General features: G+C 40.3%; 1 protein-coding gene across 1 annotated transcript in view; it reads left to right on the top strand.

Annotated features, from left to right (window-relative positions):
• Window positions 1-15274, top strand: part of LOC143974759 (estradiol 17-beta-dehydrogenase 11-like) — a 31589-nt gene extending 16315 nt beyond the window's left edge. Inside the window, exons 5-7 of the mRNA XM_077476474.1 lie at window positions 3927-4064; window positions 6986-7102; window positions 13009-15274. Coding sequence (XP_077332600.1) covers window positions 3927-4064; window positions 6986-7102; window positions 13009-13099 — 346 coding nt within the window. The 3' untranslated portion in view covers window positions 13100-15274. The remainder of the gene's footprint in view (window positions 1-3926; window positions 4065-6985; window positions 7103-13008) is intronic.
• Window positions 15275-22408: the final 7134 nt, after the last annotated feature.

A 22408-nucleotide genomic window follows, 5' to 3' on the forward strand; every position in this document is an offset into this window, starting at 1 on the left:
AGAATTAGTAAGCTGCATCATAATAAATGTTTTTACTTTTGGGTTTAGTACCGCATAAACCTGTGTACTAAATTTGTAGATTTGTGTTTGACCATATTTCACCATATTTATGGTTTGGCCAAACTGGATTTCAGACCAAAACCCAAGCTCATCCCTATTAGGGAGTATAGAGCGTGGAACATCTCTTATTTAACCACCTCCTTTTCGGCCTATAGTAATAAAACGGCTGGGCGGAAGCATTACTATCTTAGGTGGACATCATATGACATCCTCAAAGTTGCACCCTAGGGGGCGAGCTGCAGCGTGATCTGTGACTCGTTGTGTCCGGTGAACACAGATTGTTGTATCGTGCCACTGTGTGCAGCACTGGTACCATGTGATTGCTGTGACCAATCACAGCGATCACATGTCAGTTGTAAACAAGCAATAGCTTGTTATTTGTAGCCATTGTGTACTATTATGAACTCTTTGATTGGTCACAGTGATCACATAGTGCAGGGCCAATCACAGTGGACCTGTTGTACCATTTGATAGGTGAGACCAATCACAGCTATCATAATAGTACACAATGGCACATGAATGGATGCCATTCACAAAGTAAAAATGAATTGCTTACACAGTGATCATCACTGTAATAAGCAATCATGGTATAAAAAAAACCCCTGATCAGCTCTCCACTTTGGTGACCCTGTACTGCTCTGGTGACAGTATGTAAAAGAAAAATTGTCAGAAAAAGAATAAATAAATACCTTGGGGTATATGCTTTCTAAAAGGGGCTTATTTTGGAGGGTATTTGTACTGTCCTGTCATTTTAGTGCCTCAAGAAATAAGGCTGTCAATACATCAGGATTGATCAATTTTCAAATATTTATACCATTGTTTGTAGACTTTATCGTGTATATATAGAGGCAGAGTGGGTGACATACAAGAAGTCTGGCAGCAGACACTCAGAGCCCAAAATACATAGTAAGTGGAGTTTCCAGTCATCCTTAAAGCGGAGTTCCACCCTGCATCAGTGGCAAGGCTTCACTGTCAGTTTCCCTTACAGGCAATGGCAGCGGCAGCTCCTGAGAGCCAATGAAAACATTGGCTGGGGTGCCAACATCGCTGGATTCCAGGACAGGTAAGTGTCCTAATATTGGCCCACCCTTTTCAGGTACTCTGGTCTCCCCCGCCTCGGCGACATTCGTCACATGCTACTACACCACTGTAAAATATGGCAACTGCCATTGGCCATCATTAAGGCCCCCCCCCCTTTCCATGCCCATACACCACTTTGGGACAACCCTCAGTTGCCCGAACTGATGACCATCCCTAACCATAATATATGGGTTGCCAAGGGAATTATATACCTGTCCCAGTTTGTTGCCGGGGGCATGGTACAGTCATTTCAGGCTCTTAAGGACAAGCTCGGCCTTCCCAATCGTATGCTCTTCCACTACCTCCCAGTCCGACATGCCCTCCAGTCCCAATTCAGTGCCACCATCCCCAGACTGGAGTCAGTGGCCCTGGCTGACATGGTCCTTGGTAGGGACCCCAAGAAACCAATCTCCTCCCTGTATAACCACCTCATACTGCCCTCGGCCACCACTCATGCTTACCAGCTGAAAATTAAGTGGGAGGCAGACCTGGGGGGAGATGGAGAACGAGGAGTGGGGAGAAATACTGAGTCCTGCAAGAAAGTATCCCCTAAATTATCGGATCAACTCACACACCTATACATCCTCCCATAGATGCTACCTTACCCCTTCTTGCCTCTCTAAATTCAAACCAGATACCAATCCAACTTGCCCCAGATGTGGTGACTTTGGAAGCAATTTCTATCATCTAATATGGTCTTATCCACCCCTCCAGCAATACTGGACATAAATAGTCACGGGCAGAATGCAGATGCAGATTGCTCAGCTATGGCTCAGAGCCACCGCCCCTACTATTCAGCAGTGGAAAAGAAAGTTCTGTACTCCCACCAGGGCTGTCCAGACAAGTTTAATAAAATCGGGGACAAGTGGATAGATGACTCCTCCACCTTCGCAGACTAGGAATAATTTACTCTTGCTGCAATGGGTTTTGAACATACACCACGTTCCCACTCCTCCACCCCCCCCTCCACTTGCGTGACACACAAATGGCACCACAGGGTACCTGCCTTACTTCTAGCTACATCTATATAGCTGCTTCCTAAACTCAATAACCACCCACACCTGTTATGACCTTGGGAAATCGTGAATATACATATGCAACAATGACTGTGAGTAACGCAACTGTATGTCCGATATGTCAACCGTTCTACCCTTTTGTATGGTGCCTGTTGAACCCCACATTTTTTATGTAAACCCCGTATTGACTTTTATGCTCAATAAACTTTATTTTGATTTTTAAAAAGTGTCTTAATATTAAAAGGCAGCAGCTACAGTATGTGTAGCTGCTGACTTTTAATTTTTTTGCTGGGGGGGGGGGGGCAATTCTACTTTAAGGGAACAGTGTGAGATGTTTGTGCTGTGTATTGCGTTGTCCATCCACAGCTTAAGGGGACAGTGCGGATTTGAACAGATGTAAAGTGACTACTATTCATGAATTAAGGGGACAGTATAAGTCTTTGATCTGTGGTGCACCATTCCACTGCACAGTACCATGTGAGTGTGTTTTCTTAAAAAGTTTAAGAAATATGTGCGTTTAAATAGAAAACACTATGATGGTTTGCTCTTTCATTTTTGAGCACCTGTGGAAGTGTTTGAGACGTTGGGAGAAGTACCCCAGGCTATTATATCCCCCTAAAGGGCAAGGCGCATTCTGACCAAGTTTTACAGGTCTAATAGCCCGTCCACGTGTTCTGAAAATCGGACGAAAAATACAGATTTCGAATCGAATGTATGATAATCGGATCGTTAGTACAGAGCTTTCGAGTGCCTATCAATACAGTTCATCTGATATTATCCGATTGGACAAACACAAAAAAATTTCTTGTATGATATCAAATCATACGATTTCCGTTTAATCAGTACGGTTGTCGTCCAAAAATACAATAGAAATACATTACAACACATTTCATCACTTCTGATTTTTTTATTCTGTTGTAAGAGAATTTTTGTAACTTTAGTAACCTTTACGTGCCTGCAAAAAAAAAAAAAACGGACTGATTTTCAGGTCGTGTATACGGGCCATAAGCATCAGGTGAGCAGATAGAGGTGGTGGTTGTACAGCATGTGTTTTTTTCATTATTGAAGATTGCTTTTCACTATTGAAGAATAATGTGATGCACAAGGTTGGCACGAAAAGATAAAAGAAAATTGTTTTATTTATTTTTTTCTTCAACATTTTTTCATACAGTTTTTGTTTATATGGAAAAAAAATAAAAACCTAGTGCTGATTAAATACCATAAAAAGAAAGCTCTATCTGTCTAAAAGAAAAAAAAATTATAACATTTTAATTTGAGTACAGAGTTGCATGATTGTGTAATTAGAAGTGTGGCACCGCTGAAAGCTGAAAATTGGCCTGTGCAGGAAGGGGGTGAAAGTATCCGGTATTGAAGCGGGTAAAGTAGTTCCAATATTGGCTCCCCCCCCCCCCCCAAAACACTTACCTGGCTCCTCTTTTGATCCAGCACTGTGTTTGTCTTCACTTTGCAAAAAATACCCAATCATATGCATGGAAAACAAAAAACAGCATTTTTGCTTGTATATGATCGGAGGATGGCAGTCAGCAGAGCACCCTATTCAATAAACAATGAAAATTACTTTACAGAATGCACTGCACTTTGCAAAGTTAACAGTCTATTTGCCTTTAGTAAACCAACCCTGATATGTCCAGAGTATGAACAATTATTGTAATGTAATCAAGTTTGCTAAAAGTTTTTTATCAACTATGTGGAGTTACAGTATAACTAAGTTCTAAGTTGTTTTTTTTTGTATGAACTTTTGCCTTACAGCTCTACTAAGTTTGCGGCTCTTGGATACCACAAGTCTCTGACAGCTGAACTTGCAGCACTGCAGATGACAGGAATCAAAACATCATGTCTGTGCCCTGTATTTGTTGACACTGGCTTTATAAAAAATTCAAGCACAAGGTAAATAGCTGAGAGATCTGAAATGCAGAGTATGTTCCTTTGACCTAAAGAATATATGCTGCATGAAAAACTTTTGTATTTATAGAAAAAAAAACTTTTATAAATATCCACACCCTAGACTACTTCTTATCTTTCATATGGCATGTATTCTCAGTTTGAAGAGGACCAGTGTATTTGCAAGCATCTCTTTCATGTACAAAATATTCCATCCATTCTTTCCATGTAAAGCACAGGATACCCTCTAAGGCAGGGGTGGGCATTTCATTTTCTCAAGATGCCACATGAGTCATTGGGACTCTTGTGGAGAGCTGAACCCATATAGACTTAACTTAGTTCTGCCTTCAGGCGGCCATACATGGATTGAAATTTGGCTGGCTCATCAGGGACTGGCCAAATTTCAATCTATGTATGGGCAGGATCAGCTACTGTACAACTTCTGTACAACCAGTTTGTTGGATTTTCCCTGTTCGATCAGCACTGCTGGCTATAGCCGGCAGCACTGATCAGTGTATTCTGATTGTGGGGAAGTCTCCCTACTGTCAGAATATTATACCTCAGAAAGGAGGGTTCCCCCATCCACCTCAAATGTGTCAATGGGGGATCATCCAGCCGGTCAAAAAAAAATGTACTCATCAATGGTTAGCCTTAGTGTCAATTCACACTATATCTGGTGACAGACGTTTTACCACACGGTAAAACATCTATCCCCGCAGGGAGACACAGAAAACAAATGTTTCCTATGTGTCCCATTCACACTTCAATGCAGCCTAGTGCTGCGCTAAAATGCAAACATGCTGCAGTTTATCACTGAATTGCACTGCAATGTTGAGCAACACATCTAAAGTTGCCACCTCAACCCGTTAACCTCTTGGCGTCCGAGCTATAGCCAAATGATGGCCACAACACATACCTGAATTTCCGGGGAGGCCTCCCCTGTGCACGTGCCCCGCACACTCCGCGCGGTGGGATCGCCGAGTCACTGAGGCTCGGGTGATCACAGATCCAAGTAAGGGGCCGATCCCTGCCCCTTACCACGTGATCAGCTGTAAGCCAATGACAGCTGATCACATGATGTAAACAAAAGCTTGGTAATCGTTTTTTTCTCCTCATGCTGACAGCGTGAGGAGAAGAAAAGCCGATCACCGGCTTATGTGCAAGGGACTTTGGACTTGAAAAGGCAATTCTTCCTCATCTGTGCCATCAGTACCCCCTGCCAGTGCCACCTGCCATTGCCACCTGCCAGTGCTCACAGTGTCCACCAGTGCCACCTATCAATTTCCCCTTGAGTGCCACCTATCAATGCCCACAAGTGCCACCTAACAATGCCCACAAGCGGTTCCAATCAGTGCTACCTAGCAATGCTGCCTATCAGTGTAACCAACCAGTGCTGATCAGTGCCCATCATTGCAACCCATCAGTGCCCATCATTGCCACCCATCAGTGCCCATCACTGCCACCTATCAGTGCCCATCAGTGGTGCCTCATCAGCGTACATCAATGAAGGAGAAAAATTACCTGTTTGCAAAATTTTATAACAAATTAAAAAAAAATATATAAAAAATGTATTTAAAAATTCTATTAGGTTATTCCCTATGGTGTCCTAGATGACCTCATCTGTGACAAAATGTGTTGGGCGGAGCATGTTTTATTGTCACCACCTATAGTGAAATGGACTGTTGATGTGAGGATGCTGCACCCTGTAGTTCTTTCCTGGAGTGCAGACGTAAGAATGAATTCGGCGTAGGAGCTTTCCTAAAAGTTGATGTCAGCAACCCTAAAAGTGTGTGCTCTGGGGTTAAGATAATTTAGCAGGAAGATTACTTTGGCATACAATAAGAAACAATAAGAAACAATAAAGATGGTGAGTTATTTAAACAGCATATGAAATATCTTAAAAAATGGACCTGCCCTGCGCCCCCCGCACCCCAAAGCACCTTGTCCCCATGTTGATGAGGACAAGGGCCTCTTCCTGACATACCTGGCCATTGGTTGTCGGGGTCTGCAGGCGGGGGGCTTATCAGAATCCGGGAGCCCCCTTTAATAAGGGGGCCCCCAGATTCCGGCCCCCTACCCTATGTGAATGAGTCTATGTGAATGAGTATGTGGTACATTGTACCCCTACCCATTCACCTGGGGAAAAAAGTGTACAGGAAAAAAAGACAACACAGTTTTTTAAAAAATACTTTATTAGACAGCTACGGGGGTCTTCTCTTCTTCCGTCTTCAGGGTCTTCTCGCCGGACTCCTCCGCTATCTTCTGCTCTTTTGCTAGCTCTTTTACTAGCAGAGGAGCCCGGCTTTCTTCTTCGTCGCCGGGGTTCTTCTTCCGACTTCAAAAGGAACAGACTTTTCTCCGTGTGTGGGCAAGTTCATTTCAAAAGTCCAGCGGACTAGCACATAGATGGGCGGATTGTCCACTGGACTGCCGAGTCCAGCGGACAATTTTGAATCAAAACTTCTTTCTAAGTCCGCTGGACTTTTGGGAAGAAATAGTCTGCCGGAGCCCACACACGGGCGGATTGTCCGACCAAGTCCGCCGGATAGTCCAATCATGTGTATGCGGCATTAGAAATCCCTATATGAGTGTAAGGGCATGGAGATGCCATGTAAGTCCCACAGCAAGAATAAAGCAAACATAATAACTGTAGATCCAAGTGAAAATGTACTGAAGTCACATATTAGCAAGCAAAATACACAAATCTTTTGAGGGCGTAGCAGCCCTCTTTATCAAGGTTTCATGCAGACACATGCATGTCACTTTGATAAAGAGGATTGTCATACCCTCAAAATGGGGGTGTTTGCTAATATGGGACTTTTGTACATTTTTGAAAGAGAATGACAGTGGAAGCCTTCATATTCCTCTAAACACGAGTGTACTTTAGGTGTACTAGATGCTCACAAATGATTATGTTCATATTTCAGATTTGTTCCGATACTGGCACCAGAAGATGTTGCAAAGAAGTTAGTGGATGGCATTCTTAGTAACAAGAAATTGATTTGTATTCCACCTTCCGTGGTTCTAACTACTGTCCTAGAAGTGTAAGTAATATATTTTGCTTTGTTTTAGTAAGAGTGTTTTTAGTGGTCTGAATGCCATTATTTTCTTGGGCACCTGACACATACATAATCAAATACTTTGATTAGTTTACTTCAAAAATTACTCATTGTTTTTAAATGTATCTAAACCCAAGAACAAAAATATACTGTAGCGCAGGGATATGCAATTTGCGGACCTCCAGCTGTTGCAAAACTACAAATCCCATCATGCCTCTGCCTCTGGGTGTCATACTTGTGGCTGCCAGAGTCTTGTTATCCCTAATGGGACTTGTAGTTCTGCAACAGCTGGAGGTCTGCTAATTGCATATCCCTGCTGTAGCGGATGGAAGATCCCTTTACTTTCACCTGGTAATAACATACTATGATGACAGAGCTCACTTAAGTTGGCCATACGTGGTTGAATTTCAAAAATAATTTTCTTTTGAAAATCAGAAATTGTGTGCGTTTTGTGATCCAATGGTGCCACCATTCATTTCGAAATTTGGCCAACCAAGCCTTCAATTTCACCTCATGTTGCTACAGAAAATAATTTTCGTGGCTGGTAATCTTCTTTTCTTTCTGGGAATTTTTCTTTTCTTGCACATGCACATTTCTTTTTCGATTACATTTCTCGCATGATTCTCCCATCATTGATTATAAAATCATTAGTTTTTCAAAAAATTTCCAACATGCCGATTACTCAAATTCGATGACCGCGTGAAAATCGGCTGTTGCTGCAGCCCACTAATGGTGCGAAATTCGAACGAAAATTTTTAGATAAGATTTTTGAAAGACAATTCTTTCGAAAATTCAACCCATGTATGGCCTGCCTAACTGTGCTGTATCTATGGAGGAATAACATTATCATCCTAGGACAGGAAATTTGTAAGGAGCATAGAGCATATCCCGCTCAAACCTCTCCCAGTCAACACAACAGGGGGGTAGGGGCTGTAGTTCAGAGGTAACTCAAACAATCTTGATAATAGTGTTAAAACATTTTAGTGCAGAATTGTCAGCTCACTACAAAAAGTTAAAATTTCATTGTATTTCTGGCAGTATCGACAGTACTTTCAGTGCTATATTTTCCAGACCAAAAGAGAGCAAATAAAGAAGTTTATGCTAGGGCTTGCATACACTTTGACCCTTTTACACAGGGCGTCGTAACAGTTTTTTTAAAATAATTTACACATATGACAAAACATTTTTGGCCTGAAGAATTTTTAAAACCCCTAAAATAAAATCTATTTTCCAGAATCAGAGGACCTGCAGAATAGTAGTTGCAAATGTTCACATGACACAGTCATTGCACAACTGTTTAGCAAACATATATTTTCAGTAAAAAATAAATAAATAATATCATCTGCAATACACAGCAACATAAAAACACAATCTAATCCCCATTTTCTTAAATGTAAAAGAACAGATTGTGTAGAGCAAATGGATACAACGTATCTTAAACATGAAATTTGCATGCACCCATAAAACAATAAAAAAAATAAGTTACTCAAAATGATCAATAGGCTACGCTCTAAAAATCTCTTCCCAGCTCGTAAATTTATAGTTAACACCTTAAAAGATGAGCCTAGAATTTATTCCTTTCACTCCAGCATGTGCAGCCATAACCAATATGTATTGTGCATCCCTCATTTATAACTGATTAAATACGGATAGGCAGTGTACAATAAAAATTTAATGGAGAGGGTTATTTAGCAAAAGAAACAGTCATGGTATTTTCTGTTAAAGAAAAACGAATTAAAGCTTAGTTTGGCTGCAGTCTTTATAAGTAAGTGTCATTCACACTAAGTTAGCGTACATATTTGCCAGCACACCATGGATCGGCAATTTTCATCCAAAAAGTTTTAATGAAAAAGATCACATCACAAAGGAAGGCGCAGCGTTTCAGAGACGTGTAGGACCCCTTTGTCAGGCATGTGATAAGTTGCAACAGTGTCAAAAGCAGAATATAAATACAATAGCCACCAATCAAAACATGTAAAAGATGAAAAAAGGTCACACCCCCTCCCTGTGACGTCAATATGACGTCAGAATCCCGCCAGGAAGTGTTAAAAACGAATAGGTGATAAAGCAACTTAAGGTAGGCAGGGGGCACTAAACCTAAAAATCGCAGAATGCAAACCGCATGTCCGTCGTGGGTGTGAGAGCACTGGATTGGGTACACTAGCCATTTGGCCATAATGGGCCAAATAGCTAGTGTAATCTACATGCCCTGCATGTAGATTAGGGGGCTTGGATGCATGGATGAGGGCAGCGCCCGTGTGCCCGCCACTGGTAAGGACTCTACATCTCAAGGACTATTACCTCTGGGAAGGTACGCACCGGGCAGCCTGGGTCTAGTTAGTCAGGAAGGAACTGTAATACATAGTTGGACTGTATTTCTGAGTTTTTTAAGTAAAGTCTGTTCAGCTGCTTTGCCCCTGGTGTGAAGTTATTCAAAGGTTTGCATGGAGGTATATCATGTGTCAGAAAAACAGGGCCTATAAAGCCCACACGAGGTGAAGAGCAAGGGATGGAAGGCCACTACAAAAGGGTTAACTCAGCAGAGGATTTGGTGGGAATAATGTAGTTGTTACAGGTAACCATGGACTGGTGGGAATGTAATAACAGCCAGATAGGAAAGAGTGGAACTGGGCATGGGTGACAGGTTTTCCAGAAGCAAGGGGGTCGATGCTCTTACTCCCTCCCTAAGGGTTGGTTCCCCAAAAAGCAATCTGGACTGAACTCGTAGTACGGAGACCCTATAGGCCTAACCGCATAGTACTAGAGAGTTGAAGGAGTTAATTAAATGCACACACGAGGTCCACACTGCACCGCACAGCAGGATCCCATTCTGTCACTGGAAGTGAGGTGGCAGAGGAAAGCTAGACTGGTAGAGCAGGACAGGCTTAGTGGTGGCACCCTCTAAATGCTACATTCTGGAAGACAAGGTGTGCAGCGATATGGGACAGAGTGTTTCACAGAGGAAATCTGTATGTTGTTACACAGCTGTGCAAAGTGTACGACTCATTTCTAAGTTGGGATTCCACCGTAATGTTGATCTTCACATGACCATGGCCCTGCCTGGTCCTGGGCATTAGTGAGCATGTACACAAAAAGAGGTACCCCCGTGTGCAGGATGAGTAGAGCCTGCCCACAAAAAGCCAGTAACATAGCATCAATTTCATATGTGCAAAGGTACATTCAACAGAGACATAAACTTAAAGGAAGCGCATAAGAGCAGGAGGTGTAAAGGGTAACTACACTTTTTTGGAAAAAAATACAGCAAACAAAAAAATTTATATAGTATATACAATTGCTACACAAGCCATACTGTAATTTTATGTTACTAAAAAGGACTTTTCCATTTCAATCTGTAGCTTTGTAATTTTCTGTAAAAGTCAAAGCAATATGGCAAAATGTAATCTTCTGGTTTGTGTGAATGACTCAATGAATTTCCCAGAAATCTGCACTAAGATACAAGTCTGATTTTAGGCATTATCTGCAACAGAAACTTCATTGGAAATACTCCTAAAGGTTAATTCTAAAGGGATGCCGACACTGGCACATTTCTCATTAGAACACTGAAATCAGCTGATTGTAATGAACCAGGCCCTCCTAATCCTTCTAATCAGAATTACTCTGTAGAGGACATGGTCAAATATAAAACTATTTCTTGAAACCTTTCTTTTTAACCAAATGGTAGCAATTAAGTCTGCAGATCCACACAAATCCAATCACTTTATTGTGAGCCAAAAGCAACTATTGATGACAAGGCCCCCATGTGAAAATGCATCACATAAATATTAATATCATACCTGCATAGTTGGTAAAGTTGGTATAGTTGGTAAAGTTGGATAAAAACACTGGTCCATCCTGTTCAACCTAAATGTGAGGGTGTGTGTTTATGTCACTACCATTTTCAGTATGCCTGTACATTGAGTTTGCTAAGAAATGCATCTAAAAGTTTTTGAAATGTATCTACACTCCCCACTGACACCACCAACAGTGAAGGGGAGTTACACATCCTCACCATTCTAACAGTAAAGAATCCCTTATGCAGTTTAAGAAGGAATCCCTTCTCTTCAAGCTTAATTGTGTGGCTGCTTGTCTTCTTTAGAGACCTTGGATTGAAAAGTTTTCTCTCAGTAATACAGTTTATAGAGGTCCTCTGGTCCATTTTTTAGCTTTGCTACCCTTTACTAGACTCTCTACAGATGAACGACATCCATCCTGAGGATTGGTGACCAAAACTGGATAGTTTCTCTGTTGAGTAAATACCCTCACTCAGTGATCCACAAGAACCCCCAGGTCCTTTTCCACCCTCAACTGCCCGAGAGAATCTCCCCCAACGTGTAACTTGCATTAATATTTTTAGTTATAGCTTCCAAGTTCATTACTACAGTAAATTTTTAATATTAAACCTCATCTACTTTATAACTACCCATCCCTCTATTTCAAATAGGTCTTCTTGTAAGGTTGCTATATCCTTTTGTGAAATGATTGCCCTGCTTAGGTTTGTATTACCAGCAAACACAGAGATTGAACTACCGTATTTATTCCAATAAATGCTCTATATCATATATGACCAAGTTAAACAGAATTGGTGTTAGGACAGAGCCTTGGGACACAACACTCACAACTCTAAACTATTCAGAAAATATGTCATTAAACACCACCCTTTGGACACGCTCCTGTGACCAGTTTTCTATCATGATTTGCATTAAAACTCCACATACAACAATATTAAAGGCAAAAAAAACGCGTAGACTTAAGATAACCTAATATTAGTTTAGTGGACCACAGTAATGCAAGGACATATCCTGAGAAGAAATATCATGTATCATGGGTTTAGGACTTGCTTAGAAAAGATAAATAAATTCAACTTACAAAAAGACATGAAAATTCCTCTCCTTGCTCAAGCCTATAGTGGTCATTGTACCTAACTTGTAGATCTAAAGGAGTTTTGCATCAAGGTTACCACATCTTGGGGACCATTGTAAATCATAAATACCCTTTGCTTTTTAACCTTGGGACTTGAACAATGAAATTCTGCAAAATGCTGCGTCAATGGGCTTGTTGCTTTTTATTAACAATATCACAAATGTGTTCTCCTATTCTTACAGGCAATTCATGCTTTGTTTTGCTCATCTATATTTTACCATATGGGCACAGAATCTGGTAATTTACCCCTGCAGTATTGCAATAAATAAATGAGTGAATATCAAATGATCAGGACCAATCCCACATGTGTTATCTTCTCAGTGTCCATTCCTGAGTCTCCTGGGTTTTAAATTGAATGTAAATGCTTAAAAAATAAATAAATAAATAACAAATCGGTTTATACTTATCTGCTCTGTGCAATGGAAATCCCAAACCTCCTTTTCTCAAGTCGTCCCCCCCCCCACCCCAATAATCTTGGCTCCTCCTCTCTGGCAAGTGCCCCCATAGAAGGCCGCTTTATATGGATGCACTCATGTGGGTTTGCTCCTTAGCCTCACTGTCTGCATCTTAAGACACAGACAGTGGGGCTCGGCACCTCTCCCCGCTCCCCCATCACTGGCTTTGATTAACAGCAGTAGGAGTCAATGGCCCCCACTGTCTTATCAAAGCCTATGTGACCAGGAAGAGAGGGGAGAGAAGAGCTGCAGACGGACACAGCACTGGATCGAATGAGGGCTCAGGTAAGCAAAAGGGGGTGGTGTGCGGTGTGAGGGGGGATACTGATGCCTAAACATGTTTTACCTTAATGCAAGGAATGCATTAAGGTAAAAAATGTTTAGGCTTTAAACACACTGTAAGCCCTCAGTGCCCAGTCATCAGCTCATGTAGCCCCCTGGGTATAAACTGTCTAATACAGTTGATCACTACATAAACATTTGTAAATATATTTTTTTTATTCTTCCTTTTTATAGAATGTTACCAGAACGGGCTTTGAAAGCTTTAAATGCCTTCAGCAGCATAAAATTTGATGCCAAAGTACGACGCATTGAAAAGGACAAATAGAATTACATCTACAGCTTTTTTCCATACACTTATATTATCAGGTATATGTAGTAAGACTTCATAAATGCAAAACTGAAATACAAAGTGCATAAATGTCAATCAGGTTCTGTTTACTAAAGTGAGATTACCTAAATTAAGGAACATATTGATAATGTGGAAGAAGATTTAGGGTAAATTTGGCAGCTTAAATTTCTCTTTATGTAGTGATTGTTTACCCTGCCAGTGGCAAATACTAGCGAAGGCAAATCAGTATTTTAGGTTTAAAATTTGATTTGCATTATGTGGGCGAAAATGTAGTCCATGGGGAGGGATGTTGAATCAGGAATTTGCAGTATCAGGCTCAAGGATGTCTTCCCATTTGTACCCTGCAGCTCTGTAAATTACATCATAGGGCACATTGCGGCCAAAGGGAATGCTTCAGAAAACATTTCTAGTGTTGGCCAAATGATTCTTTCATCCTTAGGTCTGTATAGGAGTATGTAAAATTTCATTTTGGGAAATAGACAGATGTAATTGTTATCACAGGTTCTAATTCTTTCTCACTCTATAAAAATTGTCTTCTGTCCCAATTGAAGATGCTCTCTCATTAACTGATTAACTGATTATATGTATCCCCAATTGGGCACAGATACACAGATAAGATGCCTATCTGCCACATTCCTAAGTGCAGAATGGCAATTGTCGGTTAATTAGAAACTTCAATGGATCCTGTGCTGAAACAAAGTATTCAAGATCAGGAAAGAGACAGGAAATTAGTTGGATCCTGTAATGGGTTCACATAACCCCGGAAGGGCTGCTGAGGATATGTCCAGGTATCCCTTTTGGTTCAAAGACTGCCTAGCCCATACACCAGATCTATGCACACTGACAACACCGGTTCAGTCAAAGGGATATATTTTAGTAGATTTATTGCAGCAATCAGAAGAGAGGGATAGGGTGCACGATACTCCAAAGTGCAACAGATATAGCTGGACAATCTCTTTTTTTACAAATCCTTTTAGCAGAAGCTTTTGCTGATAACCAGCTATTCTGACACTCTATATGTGCAGTCCCATTCCTTTCAGAAACCTCTGGCATTAACCCCCAAAGTATATGTACGCCTGGAATCCTAGGAAAAAATCCTACTTATAATGTCCAAGGACAGCTGTCAAGCACCCAGCTTCCATGTGAGTACAGCAGAGCCAAACACCAAATTTAGCTTGACTAGGGCAGGGTGCTGAACTTTCCATGCAAGCTGTCCAAGTTACCACTCTGGAAGACAGTCCACATTAAAACTAAAGAAAATAAAAGGCATCCCACAACAAAACATACCGCACAAATCCAAAAATAAATACACACACACTTTTAATGAAGTGTTCATGTATCGGGCTTAAAGTGTTACTAAACCCAGTAATATGAAAATAGTTCATCTGCCCCCCCACAGTGGCCACAACTTATAAATCTTTTTACATTAAAATACTGCTACAATATACTTTTTTGGCTGATCTGTATACCATGATTACATGGTAAACGGCAGGGTTTCTCTAGTGCTGAGAGTTCAGGTAGGAGATTTCCCCTGCAGCCTGCATACACACCCATATTGTGTGATGCCAATATTATGTGACCTGTCTATCTCTGAGAACAAGTAACTGTTCTCTCCAGCCTAAAAGACACAAAAGAGCATGTGCAGGTTGGCTATTGCCTGTGTGTTAGCTGGCCTTCCCAAGCTAGACAGTGCAGGAGGGGAGGAACTGTACATACAGGATAAAACAGCCTTTTTACACAATGCATAGGATTAACCGCTTAAGTTCCACAGTGAGTATAACAAGCATGCGATGCTGCATATACAGACTGATTTTACTGTTGTGGGTTTAGTAACATTTTAATTTCACCATGGCTTTGCTATTTTATAATGCATGATCAACTGTTCTCTTTACAATTATAATGCCTGTCGGTTTGACAGCATTTTGCATAAAGAACAAGTCATCTTTTAAATGAAAACTAGCCCCTAATGCTGAAGCTTCAGGGGAGGAATCCATATGTGTTCTCCAAACCTATACTCTGAATATTAGAGACATACTCCAAATAACTGTTTACGTTGATACTGTATTTTAAAACAATAATATTTTTTTTTCTCTAATTTTGTTTAACAGTTTAATTACTGGGGACCATTACCGTATTTTTCGGATTATAAGGCGCACTAGCAACGACCGGCTGATAAAATGGATATTTCCATATATAAGGCGCATCGGACTATAAGGCGCACGGTCGATTTTGTGAGAAAATTTAGGCTTTTACGTGCGCCTTATAGTCCGAAGGTTTACGTCAAGAGACCGGGTGGCTTTTTCCACGAATCTCCATCCCTCTTGATCTGTGACTCCATGCGCGCCCATCTGACAGATACTGTTAAAGCCCAAGTGAGTGCTTGCCATCATTCCGGGTGCATTAACCAAAGAACTCCAGCGATGTCAACAGGTCATATATAAGGTGCACCGGATTATAAGGCGCACGGTCGTTTTTGTGAGAAAATTTTGGCTTTTACGTGCGCCTTATAGTCCGAAAAATACGGTACTTTTATTGCTGTATTAAGTTGTCACATTGCTATTTCTGTCATTGTACCAATAAAAGTTGTACTTTGCTAAAATAAAATGTTTTCTTTTTATTCACATGTAAATTGCTTCTTCTCATGTTAGCCTTGTTACAAACATGTCACCTTTTGAACAGACAGAATAGGAAGGATAATTGGATAATCTATAAATGATGGCACATACACAGGAATTCTATGCAAACTAAATTCTGTAATGATGATTTCAAATGCATTTGTAAATATACCATTAATGAGGTAGCATACTTTCTAAGAGATGTTAGCCACAATATTCATCACTGTCTCAGAAATTTTCAGAAATTAAGAGTGCTTACTATATATATTATATGAAAAAAAGTTTTCTCTTTTTTTTTCTGAGCTCTTGGTAGTAAACTGTATTTGGTCACTTAAAGTGGTTGTAAACCTCTGACATGAAATATGAACAAAGAAGATCCCATTAGGGGTGTCGGGGAGGGGTTTCACTCAGACCAAGTCATCGTATTTCTCTTTTTACTTTCTGATGGTTAGGTTCCCTGTTTTGATTACATTTCTTAAGGAGTGGGTGGCTAGAGACATATAAATATATAAACCTTAGCGCCTTTGGATAAAAGAACTGATCATCAAACTCCAGCTGCAGTAAAAAAAAACTCGCTAATAAGCAAATGGCAAAAAAGCAAAGTGAGAATATAAAAACAGTTTGCTGCACTTAGGGTTGATCACATTCATGTAAACATGCAGAACACACAAAAAAAATGTATAAAGTCCCATTAGATGATGATACAAAGTGCTTGTGCTTAAATTGACATCTCCTGTGCAATGGTGTTCACACTGGGTGCCCCACATAGATGTACACTCACCCTGGATGTTGGCCAACAATCACTAGAATGGTTACATAGGCATGTAGGGATACCCCTAGGGAGCCTGTTGAAATGACGTCTCATGCATGAATGCACCTCATAAGTATGGATGGAAATTACAAAGGAGGACCTTCTTCACGTAATGCCCTAAAACCGTGTTTATTAAAGTGGATGTAAACCCTTACAAACCACTTTGACCTACAGGTAAGCCTAGATTAAGGCTTACCTGTAGGTCCAAGAAATATCTCCTAAACCTATACGGTTTAGGAGATATTTACCTGAAGACAGTAGACAGCGGCGCGCAGGCGCACTGGGTAAGCCGCAGATCGCGGCGATATGCAGCGAGTGTCGGCTCCCGTGCACATGCGTGGGAGAGACATCATCGCTGCTCCGGCGAATCACAGCGCCGGAGCAGCGAGACCCACCAAGAAGATGGACGCTCGGAACTACAGGGGACATCGGTGACTTCGCTGGCTCCTGTGTCAGGTAAGTGACACATAATGGACTACTATGCGATGCATAGTAGTCCATTATGCTTTACCTTTGCAGGGAATCAAAGAGGAAGTAAACCCATCAGGGTTTACTTCCTCTTTAAATACACAAATTAAAATAATTCACTCACATTTAAAAGTGCCTTATAGTCCTGGCACCCGACGTGTGTAGCAGGTGATTATTAAGGGTAATCAGCCCTGATAGGAAAAGCCGCTTCCCGTGTAGTTTTGTATGGGTGGAAGTAATGCGATGGCACGGTGTAACCTTCAACGCTTTGGCCCATCGCAAAGCCATCATCAGAAAGTGGGTCAATCCGCCATGTTTGTTGTGGGCATTTATACCCTTACTACAGGACTGATTGCTTGAATCAATATATACAACTGCTGCATACTTGGGGAGCATACAGTCTTGGTTTAAACATTGATGACATTGATGTCTACAAACAAAGATTTATTTAAAATATGTACGTCCATATGGAGAAAAAACTAAAACTAAAATAAGTAAAAATAAAAATAAAAAGGTGAAAATGAAAATAGGACGAGTGGGATAGTAAAAAACACAAGGCCCTCTGCTGGTCATAAGCAGTAAATGAGCTCTTGTTCAACCACGTTAAAGAGACCATCTAGTGGAGTGATATAATATTACATTAGACATAAAGTGAAAAGAAATATTAAACATTAAACCGTGACATATTATATAGTGTTAAATAGATAAGTTAGGTGAATAAAGTGACCCATATGAACACTCACAAAATTAGATATTAAAAATGGGATATTACCAAAATACAGGTCCTTCTCAAAAAATTAGCATATTGTGATAAAGTTCATTATTTTCTGTAATGTACTGATAAACATTAGACTTTCATATATTTTAGATTCATTACACACAACTGAAGTAGTTCAAGCCTTTTCTTGTTTTAATATTGATGATTTTGGCATACAGCTCATGAAAACCCAAAATTCCTATCTCAAAAAATTAGCATATCATGAAAAGGTTCTCTAAACAAGCTAATAACCTAATCATCTGAATCAACTAATTAACTCTAAACACCTGCAAAAGATTCCTGAGGCTTTTAAAAACTCCCAGCCTGGTTCATTACTCAAAACCGCAATCATGGGTAAGACTGCCGACCTGACTGCTGTCCAGAAGGCCATCATTGACACCCTCAAGCAAGAGGGTAAGACACAGAAAGAAATTTCTGAACGAATAGGCTGTTCCCAGAGTGCTGTATCAAGGCACCTCAGTGGGAAGTCTGTGGGAAGGAAAAAGTGTGGCAGAAAACGCTGCACAACGAGAAGAGGTGACCGGACCCTGAAGAAGATTGTGGAGAAGGACGGATTCCAGACCTTGGAGGACCTGCGGAAGCAGTGGACTGAGTCTGGAGTAGAAACATCCAGAGCCACCGTGAACAGGCGTGTGCAGGAAATGGGCTACAGGTGCCGCATTCCCCAGGTCAAGCCACTTTTGAACCAGAAACAGCGGCAGAAGCGCCTGACCTGGGCTACAGAGAAGCAGCACTGGACTGTTGCTCAGTGGTCCAAAGTACTTTTTTCGGATGAAAGCAAATTTTGCATGTCATTCGGAAATCAAGGTGCCAGAGTCTGGAGGAAGACTGGGGAGAGGGAAATGCCAAAATGCCTGAGGTCCAGTGTCAAGTACCCACAGTCAGTGATGGTCTGGGGTGCCATGTCAGCTGCTGGTGTTGGTCCTCTGTGTTTTATCAAGGGCAGGGTCAATGCAGCTAGCTATCAGGAGATTTTGGAGCACTTCATGCTTCCATCTGCTGAAAAGCTTTATGGAGATGAAGATTTCATTTTTCAGCACGACCTGGCACCTGCTCACAGTGCCAAAACCACTGGTAAATGGTTTACTGACCATGGTATTACTGTGCTCAATTGGCCTGCCAACTCTCCTGACCTGAACCCCATAGAGAATCTGTGGGATATTGGGAAGAGAAAGTTGAGAGACGCAAGACCCAACACTCTGGATGAGCTTAAGGCCGCTATCGAAGCATCCTAGGCCTCCATAACACCTCAGCAGTGCCACAGGCTGGTTGCCTCCATGCCACGCCGCATTGAAGCAGTCATTTCTGCAAAAGGATTCCCGACCAAGTATTGAGTGCATAACTGAACATAATTATTTGAAGGTTGACTTTTTTTGTATTAAAAACACTTTTCTTTTATTGGTCGGATAAAATATGCTAATTTTTTGAGATAGGAATTTTGGGTTTTCAGGAGCTGTATGCCAAAATCATCAATATTAAAACAAGAAAAGGCTTGAACTACTTCAGTTGTGTGTAATGAATCTAAAATATATGAAAGTCTAATGTTTATCAGTACATTACAGAAAATAATGAACTTTATCACAATATGCTAATTTTTTGAGAAGGACCTGTAGAAAGGTTTGCTGGGAATGGACTAGAAATAAAATAACGAATCAGTTGTTGTGAAAGTGATCAACCCTAAGCACAGCAAACTGTTTTTATATTCTGGTTAGAGACATAGGTGGTTCTATTGCCTTGTTGTTGTTTTTTCTACCTTTACATTATGTTTATTATTTGTTCTGTAATAACCCTATAAAAAATGTATTGAAAGTAAAAAGAAATAGGAACAAAGCATATCCCTCTATTATGTGTGCTTGTTTTAATCCAGAGCACTGTCATTTCTGACAAAAAAGGTGAAGGGAAAGGGAGTTGCCACACACACAGCCTGTGATTGACAACCTCTGCTGTGTTCCTGTGTGCTGTGTGCTCCTTTATTATTCAGTCACAGACTTAGGGCAGTAAGATAATTTGGCTACGATGCTGAAACTGCCCTTCCCTCCAGTCAGCTCTCCCCACTGAGCTCTGTAGAGTGTAATTTTAGTTCCACACCTACATGCTACAATCCCATGAAAGCATTTTTGCTGATGTAAGACTAGGTAGGTTTTATCATGAAATAAAATCTAGAGTGTGCTTTTTCAGAGCCACAAGCCAGAAAACTAAACTGATTTACTGCACAGTATGTACTCCTTTTTTGATTATACATCATTTCAGAGATTTCAGAGCTGACAGATTTCATGTATAAAAACATCAATTACTATCTATTTTAAAATATTGAAGACTGATATATTTACTGATTTGAGATGCAACTTTTAAGTCTTTATTGCATGGGTTGCAATTTTTGAGGCGAGAGAAAGCAGATTGAATCTGGAATTAAAGCAAATTTGTGTCTTTTTTTCTGAGACTTAAAATGGAAAAATGTTACAGATTTGCACCACAGCTATTAGGCATTTTGGGCCTGGCTACAATTTCAGAATAATTAGGCAGGCATATTGCATCTGGAGATTAAAAATGTGTTGGGTTTTTTTTTTGTTTGAAATTGAAAACATAAACATTTCACATATTTGTATCACAGTTTTTTTGTACAGGTTACAATTTCTTAGCAATTGCGCAGGTATATTGCATCTGGAGACTGGAGGCAGAAAAAATGTACAGTTTTGCCCATTAGTTATTAAACCTGTATTTGCGAGCTACAATATATGGGCGATTGACCAGACATATTGGATCTGGAAATAAAAAATGAGGTTCTTTTTGTTTTTTATTGAAAACCCTTGCACAGTAATGCACCAAACCTTGATTGGGTAGGCTGCAATTTATGAGGGAGAGAGTAAGCAGATTGAACTTTTCAATGACAAATTGGGTTCCTCTTTCACAGGCTGAAGATATAGAAGTTTCGCAGATTTCCTGCACAGCTTTCAATTATTTTTTGACAGGCCACTATTCCTAAGGAACAGTGAAAGTAGAATACAGCTGGAAATAAGAAATTGTTGAATCTTTTTCCAAGACTGAATAAAAATGGTAAATTTTACCAGATTTTCATCACAAGTATTAAGCTTCTTTGTGCAGGTCACTATATGAGATCTAAAGAGGAAGCCGATCGCTTACATATTAGTCAAACTAATTTTACAGAACTGTATCTCCTGTTTTAAACAAATTAGGTATCTTTTTCTGAAGGAGAAAAAAAATTCATATTTCATCAATAAATAAGAAAACAGGCAGTATTTTGCAGAGATTGAATAAAACAATTGTATAGATTTGCTGTAGAGACTCTCATATTTATTAATAGGAGTAGTTTATAGCAGAGTATAGACCTCTTGTAGCAAATGGCTGACACAATTCTAAGATAATTTGGCAGGAATAGCTGTGGATGAAGAGAGAGAGAACAGGGTACACTTACAGCTCTTCACATTACTCTTGAAGTACAGAGAAGGAGGATGATAAGGCTTGGTTAGCCACTCCACTACTTCCTCCCTGTGCTTTGGCTGTATAGCATACACTGCCCAAAAAGAAATGCATGCAAGATGCACCATGAGTGGGGGAGCAATAAAGAGTGTACAACAGCCTCTATGCTTAGGTCTTGTTAGATGGGATATCAAAAGGTATGGCATAAATTTCCTTAATACAGTCATGTCGTACTTTATGCAGGGGCCAACAATGAAAGTGTACAGTGATTATTTGTACATAATAATAACAAATACTATGCAATTGCAAAAGTAATAATTTATTATAGAGAGATGTACAGATAAAATAAACGTTAGGTATATTTTTTATATTTAAAAAATAGTGGCCTGGCAGCACTAGGGTCGTCAGTTTGAATCTCAACCACAGCCTGCCTGGAGTTTGCATGTTTGCCTTGAGCCTGTATGGGTTTCCTCCGGGTACTCTGGTTTCTTCCCACACTCCAAAGACATGCTGATAGGTTAATTGGCTTCTGTCTAAATTGGCTACACTTGTTAAAGCGCTTCTCCAGTCAATGTTCATAGTAAAAAGAAAGCTAAAGCTGAACTTCAGGCAGATGTTAAAAACACCAATGGATTCAGTAGTGCAGTCATTAAAAGGACAAGTCATTTATTTTAAATGCACTTAATATACAGTACCTGAATCTAACTATCATCCCCTTACTCTATCCCCTGTACAGCACTCTGACTCACAGAGGGAGGGGCAACACTGTGAACCAATCAGTTGTCCTGCATTCACATCTGCTTAGAAGGAGCATGCTGACTGGACAGATGACCTCATCAGTTTTCTGCTGCTCCTTTATTATTCAGTCACAGACTTAGGGCAGATTTATTTTCTCAACAGTTATTTAAAAGAGGGGGTGAATGAATGAATACTCACAATCTAGTTTGTATGTGTACTTCAGTAATGGAAATATGGTACAGCAAAAATTTAACAAAGTTATATGATATTTAGCATATCTAATCTCGAAAACAAAAATGCAATCAATATATTACAGTTTACCAGTCCTTAGATGGCTTTATTTCCTTTATTATTTTTCCCAGCGACCTTTCCATTAACATACTGCCTTTCCGAGGATGACAATGCTACTGCTCTATATCTCTATAAAGAAGCAGCAT

The sequence above is a fragment of the Lithobates pipiens genome, unplaced genomic scaffold, assembly GCF_037356315.1.
Source record: "Lithobates pipiens isolate NorthernLeopardFrog02 unplaced genomic scaffold, aLitPip1_a1.2 Scaffold_13, whole genome shotgun sequence".
Lineage (NCBI taxonomy): Eukaryota > Metazoa > Chordata > Amphibia > Anura > Ranidae > Lithobates > Lithobates pipiens.